The 16,566-nt window shown below is 32.2% G+C and overlaps 1 protein-coding gene across 2 annotated transcripts in view; it reads right to left on the bottom strand.

The window, feature by feature from the left end:
• Window positions 1-16,566, bottom strand: part of mtgo (miles to go) — a 262,815-nt gene that overhangs the window by 20,853 nt on the left and 225,396 nt on the right. For both annotated transcript variants that reach the window (XM_085955835.1, XM_085955834.1), the window contains exon 3: window positions 6,291-6,490. In XM_085955835.1, coding sequence (XP_085811961.1) covers window positions 6,291-6,490 — 200 coding nt within the window. The remainder of the gene's footprint in view (window positions 1-6,290; window positions 6,491-16,566) is intronic.

Genomic DNA, 16,566 nt, shown 5'->3' with positions numbered 1-16,566 from the left:
TTAATGCATCGATCGAAAAAAATTAGCGTTTTCTGAATTTTCACGCATAGGAACTTGTGCGATATCTGCGCCAGATAGTGGCGAGATTGCCGGAAAAAATACGAACTACGCCACGCAAAGCATTTTGATGATTTGATTAATGAATAATACCCCGTTTACACGTGCATGGATTTACTGCTGACAGTAGGTACGTATTATCGCGACCATAACAATAAAATGGACGTGTAAATACGTATTTTCGTGTAAAATCCTAGATTTCGTGCATGAATGAAAAAAGTTCAGAAGCTTCTAAATTTTCACTAGACAATTATTGGGCCGTGCAATATCTGCGCCTGCGCATTAGAAGGATAGTTGCGAACCTGCCGGTAAAAAAAATGAACTACACCGCGCAGACTCATTTTGAGGTTAACTGAGTTTTACGACCTGTCAAATAGTACCATAAAAAGACAACATCGCGTCTCGCTTAGAGTATGAAGAAGTAACTTCACTCTTTAAGAATGAGATTGGCGAGACAGTCAAACGTGTAAACAGTTATTATCGCGATACGTAAGTTGAAATTACACACTATTGGTGCCAGTAATTCCATGCACGTGTACAGGCGCTATAATATTATTAAATGTTAATGTACCTCGTTAAAGTAAAACCACGTTAGAAAGCATTCTATGTATCGATTTTTAGGTTGGGTCAAGAACGAATAATTAAGGTAAACAAACAAATTATAAACCCATAGTAAGTAGTAAGTAAATATTACAATGAAATCTAGACCATAATATTATAACATGAATTGTTTAAATTCCTAGAAACAATGTGAAAAAAACAGTCGACAGTGTGTTTTGAAGACATGGGTAGTAGTTATCGATACATATCGGATTGTAGGATTACTGCACACGCACGGGTGATTATTGTGTTATGTTATAGGCATCGCGTGATTTTTTGTGGAGCAGGTCAATTGAAATCATTTTGCTAGTCGAATAAAGTAGCTTGGATGCGTGAACGTAGTCATAAAATCGGCCAGCCCACAGAGTGTTGATTTACAGTCGGTGAGATTATCTGTTTACCTTCAACGGTCTACAGATAACATGTTCTTGGTGCAGTGCTCCGGAACCTTGAACGGAGTAAATGAGATACATGTTCTCCTGGCATCCGGGTATTTTCGGACGTTTTCACGTTGCAATTTTTGTGCGATGAATGACAATTTAACGTCAATTGACAAGTGAGAACTATATTTTTTGAACAATGTTGATCAACATCTTGTAAGTTGAATTGAAAGAAGTTGCGGTCCTTTCTACTTTAGTCGTTCAACGAGTCGGTTACCTATGCAAGTAACCAATGTGATAAACAATTCGTAAGCGCAACCCACATTGAGGTGCATGCCATGGTGCATGTCGCCAACTGTCACGCGGCGAAAATTTAGTCTATGGTTTCGTCATTTTCCTGAATATTTTGAACGTGCACCATCTCCGTAAATTCACTGAAGAATGACACTGATGAAGAGTGCCTACTAGAATGTATTAGTAATTTGAATTATTATTAATTATTCATGCTAATTTCAATTAATTTTAACAGTTCTACGTGGGCGTACGTTAAAATTACTTTTGACATGGTATAGATAATATTTTGAATAGAACCCAACCTGCAGATCATAGATTATAGAAAATATTTTCGTAGAAAATACATGGTGCCAACCGCTAAAAACAAAAAATCGTGATTTTGACATAACATTCGAAAAGTGTAGGCATGTGGAATATGATAAAAACGTTCAAAACGTCATGCAGGTGTCGATGCACTGCATTTCAACGTGAGGTGACCTCATTGTTGTTTTAGTGATTACGGCAGAATTTGCCAACTGATAATGTTCGTTTAAAGGTTCAAAATGTGCTACGGGATGGGAGCATCAGTCTGATAACATTTTAAACACCAAGAACAACGACATTACATACTTTGCGACATGCACATTGTTTTTGGACGGAATTAGGCAAAATTAAAATATCCAGTCGATTTCGGTTTCTGGATGGAATTTTAGTTCATTGTGCAGAATTTGAGAAAAAGGATGTCGTGAGAGAATTGTATTGATATGTTGTTAACAACTGTCTGTATAGATACCAGTATTCAATATTATGCAATACCGAAAAACTGGTATTGATATTTTCATTCGGTATTGCAATCCCTATAATAAAGTAAATAAAGGGATAAATGCATTAAGCCGTAGTATGTATGTTATGCATATTATACGATGGTTCTGCTATGTACCAACTGGTTGCATATCACTGGTTACCTATTATGACGTGTTTCTTTCACAGCACACCTGGGTTCTAAAGAATAACAGTTTCATTTTCTGAGAAATCGTCGATCAGGCTACAAAGTCAACAGATGAATGAACGCGCGGACATTAGTGTATTCGAAATTAAGACAATCAAATTTTGTTAGCTGTAAGTTTATTATCTTTATTAGCATAGGTTAAACTCTAGCGGTTCTTCTTGGCTACATCAATTAAAATAGAGAAGACGTAGTCGAGGAGAAGAAAAAAACTAACTTGTATTTCGATTAACAGTGAATTTTATTGAATTAATTATAAGTAGGTAGGTACCTTTACGTTTTTCTTGTAACTATGCAAGCCGGAAAACTATTAAATTCAAAGGAAAACTGAATAGTATTATTAAACAAATATGTAAATGCATTGCATTGCATATATCACGTTTATTTTTCGTCGTACAATATGCATATCGAATTATCAGGCATAACATATCGACCAACAAAACCAACACAGCGATAAGAAAGTCATACAATATAAAACAATAATTATTATTACAATGATATTTAAAAAAAACAGCCGCTTAATTCAGATAAATCGTGCTATTTTCATAATTAACCCAACTGGGGATTATATCACGCATTCGAAACGTGATAAAGGTGGATTTATGTTCAGAGATTAGTCGAGAGGACAAGTTTCAACCGTGATATTTGTGAACCGTGATGTAGATTTATTTATTTAAGAATACAAAACATTGGGGACATAACAAATGTAAATTCAAGACGTACACAACATGAGATTTACATTATAAAGTCAAACATTACCCTCACAAGAGAGAAGAAGAGAATAAAGAAAAAAAATATAACAATAAAAAAAAATTAAAATTTAATACAGAAAAATATAATTTTTGAAAACAAAAAACATACAATTACAAAGTACATCATTGAAAATGTCTATGTCTTTATGGGAGCGCATTTACTAATCTTGCACCCCTCGCTAATGGTGCCTGATAGGCTTGACACGAGGAAACGGTTGTTGTAATATTGTAATACATATTATATAATATCATACTTAACTATTTATATTTTGCAATTTTCTAACATTTTTTTTACGTTAAGAACCAGTATAATATCTAGTTAATGATTTGAAAAACATACTTGAAGTCACAATATTATACCTGTCAAAAACAGGGGTGATCAGAATAGAAATGTACGCTTCCTCGTCCTGGAGCACCGCACAGCACAGATATTTTGATAAAAGACAATCGTAGATCAATGTATCGATGTATTAATTGATTCGGCATTTACTTGGTAGAATTCTACTTTATAAATGAGAATATAAATTATATTAAATCCTACAGGTGTTTTTTTTAAGTCGATAGTTAGTTCAGTTGTAACACCATTATCGAGATTACTGTTCCATTATCACAATTATATGTTTGTATGCTACCCTGCCAACGGTGGATATGTTCTTCAGAGGATAATAAAATTTCTACGCAGAATACTGCTCTTTCCTTATCGTCGATATTGCGTACGGAGTCAAAATCACGCTATCAGCATGGCTATCGGTAATGAAAGAAGCTGATTCGAAGACACCCATCTCAATAATTGGAATTATTTTTAGGGCGCTTTACAACGTAAAACCTAGTCTGAAAACCACTAACTGGTGAGACGAAGGTACTTATATTTCACCTTTCACTACTTTTTAGAAAATTCCCATTATCCATTGTTTAAGCTAAAAGTAGATACCACATTGTCACAGTAGAATAGCATGCTCGTCACCTTTGCTTAATTATCTACAGCAAGGTTCCGATTCTAGACAGTTCAAAAAATATTATGTACTGTGTCATGAAATCGACACCCCTTCTGAAATTAGCATACTTAATGTTATTAAAATTTTCCGAAAAGGGTATACCAGATGGTCAACTTTCCATTTCCGAAGTGATTGAGGATTGAGTTTTGAAAATGGAAACTCGTCCATGAAAATTGGTCTTTTTAAATATCTCGGTTTTGCGCAGTGAAATAAAATTATAAATACACGGCGTTATTAGAGCTACAATAAGTAAGGGGCTGTGGAATCGAGTGGAAAAATCTGACTCCAAAACTTGTCTATAAAATGATTTGACTTTAAATTCGTTTCAATTTAAAGTGGTACTTTCAAAGTATATCTACCTTCATCTACAATCATATCCAAACTTTTTTTTTTCTTTAAATAAAGTGCGATTACACAAAAACGAGTTGAGGTCGGTTAGTTTCTGACGATTCCGATAAGTCAAAAACACTAAATTACGCGATGATAAAATACAACAGGTCATATGAAGTTTTCCGATGTGATTTTTCGTCACAATGTTTTGTAATAACTGACAACACGCCGCGATGCAAGTGAATAATTTACCTTAGCTAACGTGTGTTTATGATAAATGATAATATTATAGACAGAGTATTAAATGACCAATATTAAAGTTATGTTAATCTTGATTGACAATTTAATAAGTCTAAAATATGTATAATATAATATTTCATGTTTATTACATAGATACACGGTAATGTTGATTGAAAACACTATCTGAATTGTTCAATAGTGTCAACAGTAACAGCTGATGATCATTCAATCTTATTGATTCATTCATCAGACATCGCGTACTTAAAGATAACTTGATTAAGATAAAATTGTAACCGATAATAATGTTATTATACTTACAACAGATAACGATGAATTAAAATAGTACTCCGCAGTAGCGAAAATTACCCGTTGGACGGAGATAAGCGCGTATGGGAATACATATTAGTATTCCATAGACAATGCTTAATGTGTTAAAGAATATTTTAATAATATACTATATTGATACAATAGATAGTACCTATAATTAATTGTATTGCGCCAAGTAACGCACAGCAATAATTGCCAAATTATTTATTCCGGCATGCGACCTAACTACAAAACCCAAAATTTCAAAAGAAATTGAATTAAATTTGTTATTGTACATATATATACGTATTTCTGAATGTCACATTTTGTCATGTCATGCTACTTATTCTTTTTATAAAAATAATAGGTAATTTTCTCACATTGAATTTCCATCATAACATCGATACTTGGCATTATTGCAGAAATATTAGATATCTTGACATTATCTATATTCTTCATATAGATAATGAAAGTATTTTTTTTTGCAATAAGCATTATAGATCAATGTCACATAATAGATTGATTATATTATAAATGCAAACCCAGTCGATATATTATACCAAGACTTTGAAGCCGAGTTTTGTTTATGAATTAATGACAATAAATACAAAGCCTCCGGAATGTCATGAAATATTACTGATATTGAACGCGCGTTTCATTTACGTGATAAACTTTAATGTGCATTATGATACAGACGTAATTATTCAAACTAGCATTCTTTAGCACGTGTTTAAATTTATTATATTATATTTCTAAACAAGCTTCTCACTACCACACCAGAAGGTAAGGGAGGCACTTTCAATTATTGTTGTGTTCCCTGATAAGTGCTTTTAATGGTTAAACATAGATAGGTGAAACCACAATAAGTTAAGAAAAAATATTTTATTCCACGATTGATATCAGATTTAGCCAATGTTCAAAAAAATAGTAGGTACGCATCGTAACGCTACCCTTATATAAACAGCTTTGATGGAATAGGGCCATGAACTTTAGCATTTTGAAATCCTGTGATTCCAACGAGACATTCATGTGATCAATAGATACTTTCAGATCACGACAATTGGCCTGTCACATATTCATAATGGATATTTATCAATTATAATATTATATAACCGAAAGGGTGGCTATATTCAGTTAGCTCGACGAAGAGAAGAACGCTGGATTAATATAGTCATCTAGTGATGAATGATACTTAAGACGGAGAAAACGTATGAAAGGTGTAAGTACGTAGAGACCCCTGGTTCAACAAAATATGCAGACGTTCTTGCCAACGCAACGGAGAGGGGTAGAATCAGCTTCTAGATGCTTTTATCCAACAGTGATTAAATAAAACAGCGCAAAATATACTCACATAATGCTGAGGTGGGGGTCCATGTTGCATATGTGGTGGTGGCATATGCGGAGCTCCAGGAGGCTGCGGGGAAAGGATGACGTGCCGAAGAGTTCCACTCTCATCGACGATCTGCTGCAACACGTGTCCAGGTGGGACCTGCACCGGCACCGGCATTGGGGGGGAGGAGTTGGTAGACACCATAGGTACCGTCATGGGACCTGCAAACAAGAAATGAATAAAGAATGTTAGGCAAATAAATCAATGTGTGTGTTTATAATATAATATGCACATTCATTAGATTGGCAGAGGGTGGCGTTTTTTTGTAAAAGATTTATAATAAGCCAAGTCTAAGAAATTAAAAGAATTATTTAAAAAAAAATATATATATTGTTATTAATAACTAGTATATTACATCAACTCCATTATTATGTTCAACAATTATGGGGGAGTGTAACGCTACTAAGGGCATCTAGAAGCTAGCAGCAGGATACGAAAGATCCAATACGTTCATTGATCAGTTTAGTCTTATTATTAGGTATCTACCTACTATTGGTTGTTTTAATCATTAAAATATAGTCAGCAAGTCTCTTCGGATTTAGGTACCAGTGATACTTTGGAATAGTTTATATGGTAAGATGGCAACACATGATATATATGTCCGTTTTTTTGGTAAATTGAGATATGTAGGTATACCTTCAGACTCGTCTCAGTGAGATCTACAACATATAGTTGTATGTCTAGGTCTTATAGGTTAGGAGAAATAAGCTGTGTCAATATATGATTTGTTGGCTGTTTGAATATCTTTCGAAGTTTAAAAATGCTCTCTTCAACAAATTAGAAAACAGGCATATCGTGTTTTGACTTCTAACTAAAGATTTATAGTTTTCCATTTTTTTTAAATTAACTTAAAACAACATAGGTTTTTATAAAAATATGAATGTGTATAATAGCTTGAAATAGATGAGTACTTTATATTTATATCGAATCTAGTTTCGATTGGAGCTCGATTCGATTAAAATTCGGCCATATTCGGCCATCAGCACTGCAGTTTATCATTCTGATGATAAAGACGTCACATAATGTTTTAAAACATATTAAGTATATTGAATTGTGGCACTGATAATGTGATAATACAAATAAGCAAAATTATTTTATGTTCAATCTTCATAAATATATTAACTACTATTCCATCAAATTGATAATGCCAAAGAGTGCGACACTCCGTACCCTTGTGACACAGCTTCAAGGGTTCCGTCGCCGTGGCCGAGCCTGCCTCACCTTGCAGCGGTGCTACAAAAGCGATCTACACGCTGCACGTCTCAAATGGCGGAAGGCGCAAGACGTGGCAATGGAGCGAGGGAAGTGGCGCAATAATGTGCTTTCCCTATTTCTTAAGGCTATACCTCAGTTGGGGCACGGTCTAAAAATATCGTGGCTAGGCGATGCGCGGATTGCGGGTCGCGGGTGCAAATGACGCATGCCAAACGAAATATAATTTAACGTATGTTCTATTAGTAACAATAATAATATATTCATTGACATGTTTTCTTTTTAAAGTAAATGGGTAACGTTTTTAGTCATCTTTTCACGATTAAAGAATTAATACGCCCGTCGCCATCACGAAACAAATTGACGTGTGCCCAGCTCGACGTTCTCCCTCAGAATGCCAGTGAGTAGTGAGCGAGTCCAAAATTTCGTCGTGCCTATAGTTGAAAATTATTTGCCGTTTCACTGATGTATCGCCTTAATAATGGGGCATGACAGTACTAAGTAAGCTAAAGTATTGCCATATATGTATTTTCATTCTTCATTTCGTCGAACTATTGGTTGATAAGTAGAAATATATTAATAGTTGAATACTGTTAAAAATGCATTATTTGAATAATAGCTCGCTACTAGGAATCACAATCTTATCAACTGTTTTAACAAAACAAAGCGATTCTAGATAAATAGCATGAATTATAAGAACTAATATCTATAATTCACCATACTATCTTAATAACTGCAAATACTGGATATTACATACAATAATAATGAATGATGTAAGTATGTTGTTAAATGCAAATGTCCGATTATCATAAATAGTTATTAAACAATAATTAATGCTGCTCTTAGGATGTAAAACCATGTATACGAGATTACGTTATCTGTTTTGTTTACCTGTATGATTAAGTTGGGCTCGTCGCACATTATGATTACTAGAGACAACCATATATCGCATGAAATAGCAATCTGGAAGCGCGATGCAGAACCATACTTAGAAGCGTTAAGTCCCTAAGTCCACGCCTATCTTTTCGAGGACAATATCGGCAACTTAGATCCCGTAGCCTACAGTACCCATATATCGTCTCTGTTCTGGCAGAACACACCAACTGGAGAATACTAGTTTTGAATAATTTGACTTTGAAGTTGTTAAAATGTTTGAAATGGTCTATCATGTGAGTTTATTAAGTAATCGTAAAAAGGATGACTTTAAAATAAAGACTGTTTATTTATTAAGAAGGTTTCCAGACGGTAAAGTTTGAAATAAGGAACATTTTGGTATAACTAACTCAATATGTCATTTTTTCGAATTAGTGTCTTCTGCCAGAACAGAGACGATATATTAATACGTCATATAGCAGGTAAAAAATCTACGAAAGAATGACAGTGGCCCAGAACGAAACATTTAAAGACACGCCTAAGTCGAGCTAATTTACCAATTCTGGATGGTTTTTATTGCCAAGTTAGTCTAATCGATTCTGCATCACGCTGTATGTGTACATATCAGGGACGGCTAGGGCATGAGAATAATATTACGACGGGTTCAGAGACTTTATTATCCGCGACCTCGTCATCCAATCGCGGTCTTTTGATCATGCCGCGGATTGAAAGGTTACGACTCTTCTACATCCCGTCATGTAATATGCCAATGTCCGAACCGTGCCTGATATGTATACATGACTGCTATTTCCTACGATTTGTGGTTCCGTCTGCCGTCATAATGAGGAATGAGAATTGTACTTTAAATTCAGTATAATGCCTATTATAGATCCACCAGTATAAGTTGTGGGATGAGTGAGGACGCCACATGTCAACATTTGAAATATCATTCAATACTCTTTATTATGTGGTGGGCTTGGTTTTAAATTCAAGCACCGGACGATTTATTTCATAGTCCACACCAAGATACATCGGTTCGGTGAACATTGTTTACAAACTGTTCGAAAGTTGTATAAAAATTGTTTCCAAACATTCAATTGGTCGATATGCTGATACAAATAACATTGATTTTTTTTTCCGACGCGCATGGAAAATATTGAAAACATATTAAATATTATTATATAATATAAGTACCTACATACAGTTAAAACTTCCATATATTTTTTCAATCAACATACCTACTTGTATATCGATATCGTTAGGCAGAAAACGAATGAGTAAAAAATACGTACTCAAACAGATGGATAAGTAGGTGTTTATTTATTCATTATGGCTGTAAGTATGTGATCAAAATTTACATTATAAAAATGCTTTCAAATCTATTTTTCTTTTTCAATTCTTCTCCTTGAAATTAAATACTTTTTGAATAAATTCCTAATTACCACTCACTATGGACCTAATCTGTTAAAAAAAACCTCCACTTTGTTGAGGTCAATATATTAATACTCTTAGAATCGAACATGCTGGTTTAAGGGGGGACATGCTCGTCGAAGGTCAAAATTGAGTTTTTATTGTATTTTCAAACCATGATCCTGGATACTCCTTAAACGTTGTAGATAATCTATTTACACAATTTTGAAGCCTTATTATCCTTTATAGTTATTTTAAACATTTGATGACTGCATGAAGTATTTTTGTTAGGTACATAAAATAGTATTCTTTTAAACCTCTCGCTCTAATGTTTTAGAATATAGTCATATTTCGGTACATAACTGTGCAATGTTGTTAAGATTTTTTACATTTATTAATTTTTAAACGCATTTATAAAACCATTAGCATAATTTATTACGAGATAATTTTTGTAAAATATTCACGATAAAAAAATATATTGATAATCTCTGTGATCCCAAATTTGACAAGAATTAGGCATTTTATTATTCAAAAAATCGGCAAGATTCACACATTTGAAGATGATTTTAAAGATATTTATTATAAGCTATGTCTTTGACCATTGAAGTGTGATAAACATCTTATGAATAATGATTGCTTTATAATAATTATTGACCTAAGAATAAGGTAGTGTTTTTTTGAAATACGCCATTTCTTTTGTCATTCCCCAGTGGTTAAGCTACAACATACGGCCGTAGCCATAAATTGACAAACTATAATTGAAGTAGGGAGTCAAATGATATTGACGCGCGTGTTTGAACATGTACCGTTTAAAAAAAAATTAAAAAAATTCAGTTAGGTACATGTTCAAACACGCGCGTTAACATAATTTTACTCCCTACTTTAATTATAGTTTGTCAATTTATGGCTACGGCCGTATGTTGTAGTTTAACTACTAGGGAATGACAAAAGAAATGGCGTATTTCAAAAAAACACTACCTTATTCTTAGGTCAATAATTATTATAAAGCAATCATTATTCATAAGATGTTTATCACACTTCAATGGTCAAAGACATAGCTTATAATAAGTATCTTTAGAATCATCTTCAAATGTGTTAATATTGCCGATTTTTTGAATAATAAAATGTCTAATTCTTGTCAAATTTGGGATCACAGAGATTATCAATATAATTTTTTATCGTGAATATTTTACAAAAATTATCTCGTAATAAATTATTCTAATGGTTTTATAAATGCGTTTAAAAATTAATAAATGTAAAAAATCTTAACACCACTGCACAGTTATGTACTGAAATATGACTATATTCTAAAACATTAGAGCGAGAGGTTTAAAAGAATACTATTTTATGTAACAAAAATACTTCATGCAGTCATCAAATGTTTAAAATAACTATAAAGGATAATAAGGCTTCAAAATTATATAAATAGATTATCTACAACGTTTAAGGAGTGTCCAGGATCATGGTTTGAAAATACAATAAAAACTCAATTTTGACCTTCGACGAGCACGTCCCCCCTTAACGTAATGTAAAAAGGATTTGTATTATAAAAATGTCAGGGGTAGAAACGTATCCGTAATGAAAATTAAACGTCGGTGAAGCGACCTGAATAATTTGTCAAGACAGAAATGTAGTGGCAAACTTCCGTAAGAACAGAAGATAAAAAGAAGTTTTTATATACCACGTTTTTTTAAATTTCTGTTGAATCATATAAACTTGACAATTCTATGTATTAATAAAAACTTTTTATTGTACTTGATAGAAATACTGAATAAATATTGTAGAATACAGAAATGTCATTTTGACATTTCATATTGATTTCCATAGTAACGCACGTATATATTGATAATATAGTTGCTTAGTTGCTTAGCAATGTAGTAATGAGTAGTAAATATTACTTTTAACGATTTTTTTCCGAAACATACAAAACAGAATTAACTGAAAATGAATTCAATTCTGCTTAAAAATGGCCAAAAGTATTAAAAGAATGCATTGTCGCCGTGTTCTGATATATTCTAAAAGTTTCAAATGTCTAGCTAGTTCTTGGTCAAACAAGAAAAAATCCGTACCGGACAAACAAGAATACGAGCTAATAAAAACGTAACGGTTGTGAGTTTGTTCATAAAGAAAAGATATCTTAAGAGAAAATAATGAAATATGTCATGTCTGTAACTCACACAAGATGCAATTCTGACATTATCGAATCAGTTGGCCTGCTATGAGAAATAATAAATGTTTAATTATCTGCCTACTTACTAATAATTGAAAATGATTATTGTGGAAAATTTATCACTATGCAACTCATCATATACTTAGGTATATAATATTTACATAATCGGTATAGTTACCACACTCATGAAAATTGTGTTTATGGGCATTTTCGCCAAAGTTTGTACATGTTTGAAATTTGGGTAATATTATTTTTTCACTCAAATTAACCATTTTTATATAGCTAGCAGATTCCTTGTTCTATTACTGAATTGGTGATAGCAATTTTTCAGCAAAATATTGATTAATACAATATTTATATCATTTTTATTATGAAATTGGGCATAATAAGTTTCCGTTCCGTGACTACGAAACTTAGCTTTTAAAACATGAATGAAACACTTTTTATCACTTAAAAGAGCTCTATTAGATTAAAAAAACCATACACTTCAAAATAAAACTACAAATAGTCAAAAAATATTATTGAATTTTAATTCTTGGGCACATTTCGTTCCCCTCCGTTACCCTATGTCTATAATGGCAGAGCATTTTTCCTTTAGTATTTGAAAAAACCAATCAATGTTCGTTCTGCTATTTTTTTAAAGACAATAATCACTTTTACTAAATTTTATTGGAAAAATAAATAAGTTTCGTTATTTAATAATCAAATGAAAAATAGTTAACGTTCAACTTTTTTGGGGACATTTTCGGAATGGAACGAAATGGTAACGGAGTGTAATTTGTAAAGCTTAAGTTACATGTTACCATAAAAACAAATTTTTGTTTTATGAAATTTATTTGAATTTTTTGATAGACAGATAAATATTCAACGTGCGTCAAAATAACAAAACAAATCAAACTTAATCACTAAAATAGATATATTTTATAATAAATTTCACAATACTTGTAAAATAAGGTAGGTAATAATTTTGACACACTATACATTACCATAACTTTATTTGGCATTTATATTATTTGTAACTCAGATAAAAAATATTTTTAAGCAAATTAACAATATATGAAAAAAAAATCAGCAAGGGATTCAGACGCGAGTTCCTAGCGCGGCACGGAGTATATAACTTTTACGAAAATAATTATAGTCAAACTCGGTTATTACGATCTCGGACATAGCGAGATCTCGGATGTAATAACGAAACATTTGTTGACAATTGGTTTATGATTTTCGCCATACATTTAATTTTTTCACTGTTATAACGAGCAACTTATCGGATATACCGAGCTAAAATACTGTTAATGTGTCGACCGTTTTAAAACATTTCGACCCTAAGCAATAAAATCCGATTGGACAGGATGCCGCCGGGGTCGGATTACGTTTATGACACTAGTAAAGTGTCTAAGTACCTACCTTATTGGTGTTTCACCGACAATAATAAAAAAGTATCCACGCATATGGTTGAAAAATCCAAGGTTTGTGAAGTCCGTAGGTACCTACCAGCGTTAATTACAATAAACAACTTCTTTTGTAGTTTATGAATGCCATGCTCGTTTCGGGGATTTTTACGATGGTTTCCAAATTTTTTATTTTCGACTTTTTGTGTAATGTGACATGCTCATTTAAAAATACCTATTCTCTGATATAACGAGTAACGCTTATAACAAGCAAATTCAGTCGGTCCCATCTTCCTCGTAATAACCAAGTTCGACTGTATGTTGTCTTGAAATTTAATTGTATTCATCAACATAAAATGTAGCTATACAGGTTGATTGTAATCAAGACGTACTTTTCTGACATTTCGTGAATACCTACAGTTCTAGGTATTAAATCTAATCGAGTACACATTTCTGTTAAACGTGACAAAAAAATACTTTTTCATACATTTTTATAAATTTCTATGCCTAAAATGTATGGAGAAGTTTTAAAATTTTGGTGGCGTATAACAGAAAGAGTATGACAGAGCCAGTGCCTGTCTCGCAATTATTTCAGTCTGGTGTTTTTTCTTTTCCTTCTGTTGTTTTTTTTTATCTCCATACTTTTATGTGCGCTATTTTTGCGTATTCAGATATATCACATACTTTTTTAATCTTTATTATATTATTATATTATAGTCAGGTTATTTTCTATATTTTTTAATGAAAATATTTTTGTTTTTCATACGAACAGACAAAATAAAATTTTTATAATCTATGAAGAACTAAACACACACTGTAAACCCAACTTTATGCATGCCATTTCGTTACTTTTACATTCCACATATACGTTACCACCAATATAGTTTCGGAATGGAAGTAACGGATTCTGTTTCAGAAGTGTTTGAAGCCAAAATTTAGCTTAGTTTTATTGTTAAACCTGCGATATGTTTTATTATATCTGTAGTATGAAAGATAAGCTCAATATGTGTAGTATGTGAAATAGAAATATGTGTTTTCTTACCTTATAAATCGTGGTAACAGTAGTGGAACTTCTTAAATGACCAACCCAGAAAGCAACCTGTTCCGATAGCGATACCGACACACACCAACAATTTAAAGTGTACATGGCGATCAGTGTTATACAAAAATGTTGCTACATTAAAAAAAAACATATTTATAGTGAAAATTTTTCGCCTTCATGCTAAAATCGTGGTAACGGAATGTGGAGTTCCACTTTTTCAAATATCCTGGGACACACTTTAAACGTGATTTTTTTTCAATATTGGTACAAATTTACGAAAAAACTATATATTTTCCAAAAATATATAATGTAAGCTGTTGAAAACACTACGAATTTAATTTTACACACTCAAAATTAATGACGAAATTAGACTTTGTTTATTTGAATTTATGGGTGGGACATGGTAAAAACGCACTACCTTTCGATCTAAATAATCAATTAAAAATATATACAGGTCAGATAGTTGTATTTAACTGATTGAATAGAGTAAATTAATAAATTTGCATGTTAAAAGTACATAACTTTCCAACATTTTATAATATAATAACTATGAAAAAATCAATCAAAGTCATGGGACATGCCAAAAACGCAATGTACAAACTTTGGCGAAAATGCCCTTATATTATAATATTCTAATGGTACAAAAGTAGACAATTTCCCATTGAAAAAAGGTCTAGAGGTTGTTGTAAGTTGTAATGATAGAGAAAACTGCGGTTAACAATATAAATACCTATAACTACAAAATAGAAATACATATTTAATATATTATTGAAGAAAAATGTAATGATGGATACGTCGGCATACCTATTTTACATTGGTTTCTAAACTTTTGCTGCAACACAAATGTAAGTACAAATTCATACGTCCACACTATTCGCCAAACTTTTCCATCAAATTAAATGTAGTTTCGACAATCCACATCGTACAAATTTGTGCGCCTTAATCAAAATAACACTCGTCACTACTAAAGTAAAATTTCCCTCCCAAATATGGCCACACTAGCTTGTTAGTCAGTAGGTATACCTAATAGTCGAGAAACATCCGACACCTTAGACATTGGCATGGTTGGTTAAAACCAAAAAACTAGAAATTTCTTTGGAATCAGTAGGTATTTTTTATTGTAAAAACTGAACAGACTTGTTTTTTAAAGGAAAATTTCGTCAAGGAAATATGGCCACCGTATCTATAATCCATGCTATAAAGTTTCCTTAGCTTATATTATAATACAACAGCAGTACCTACGTTTAATCCGAGATTTATGACCAGTAGGCATTAACATATTATTTACACTTAGTATTTACTAAATACAATTATTACATAAAATAAACAGCAGATAGTAAAATAATATATTGTGTTCGATTTTGAACATTGAAATATTCGTAACTAAAGCAATTTATCTGATGCACGGCACAATACATATTTTTTTAATGCAAAAACGATGTACCTACATACCTGCTAAAAGTACGGGTAAATTGATTGAAGTCACTCAAAGAAGTAATTAGTTGCAGTCGGTTGGAAAGTCCAACAACCCGCATAAGTGATCTAGCCTAATTTTGCTAAAGCATTATTTATATATCTACTTATAATAATTGTATGACGTCAAACTACCAACATAGATTTGCTAATCTAATGATAATCATTATGTCTTTACCACTTTTTTAATATTTTGAAAACCATTTTTATTCAAGAGAGAAACCACTAAATCTAAATTAATAATATTGAATGTTATTTATGTACTGTTTACGCCACGGTAGGTAAATCAATATGCGAAGGGATCTCATTTCTTTCAAACAAAATGTCGTCACTGGGGAAGGATTTCTATCTCTTTTAATATAATGTTATTTTTCGAAATGGTTTTATAAAACTGAAAACATGATACGTCCCTATAATGTATATGTCTTAATTATTAACGATTTATTGGCGTCCAATTGAGGACGATTTCTCTCATTTATCTATATGTAACTATAACAGATGAGAGTCTTTCAACTGGTGCAATATGAACTTCCCAACGACTACGATTTTTAAGTAACTATGGTTTTTATTCAACGAATAATTCACAAGATTTAAGAATGTAATATTCTAAGTATTGAACATACATAATTTTTAAAACACTTCTATAACCAACCTGCATCTATTGGGTTT

Source organism: Rhyacophila brunnea, unplaced genomic scaffold (genome assembly GCF_057557595.1).
Source record: "Rhyacophila brunnea isolate RB1 unplaced genomic scaffold, BYU_Rbru_1.0 scaffold_5, whole genome shotgun sequence".
Lineage (NCBI taxonomy): Eukaryota > Metazoa > Arthropoda > Insecta > Trichoptera > Rhyacophilidae > Rhyacophila > Rhyacophila brunnea.
This window is presented reverse-complemented; position numbering and strand designations above follow the sequence as displayed.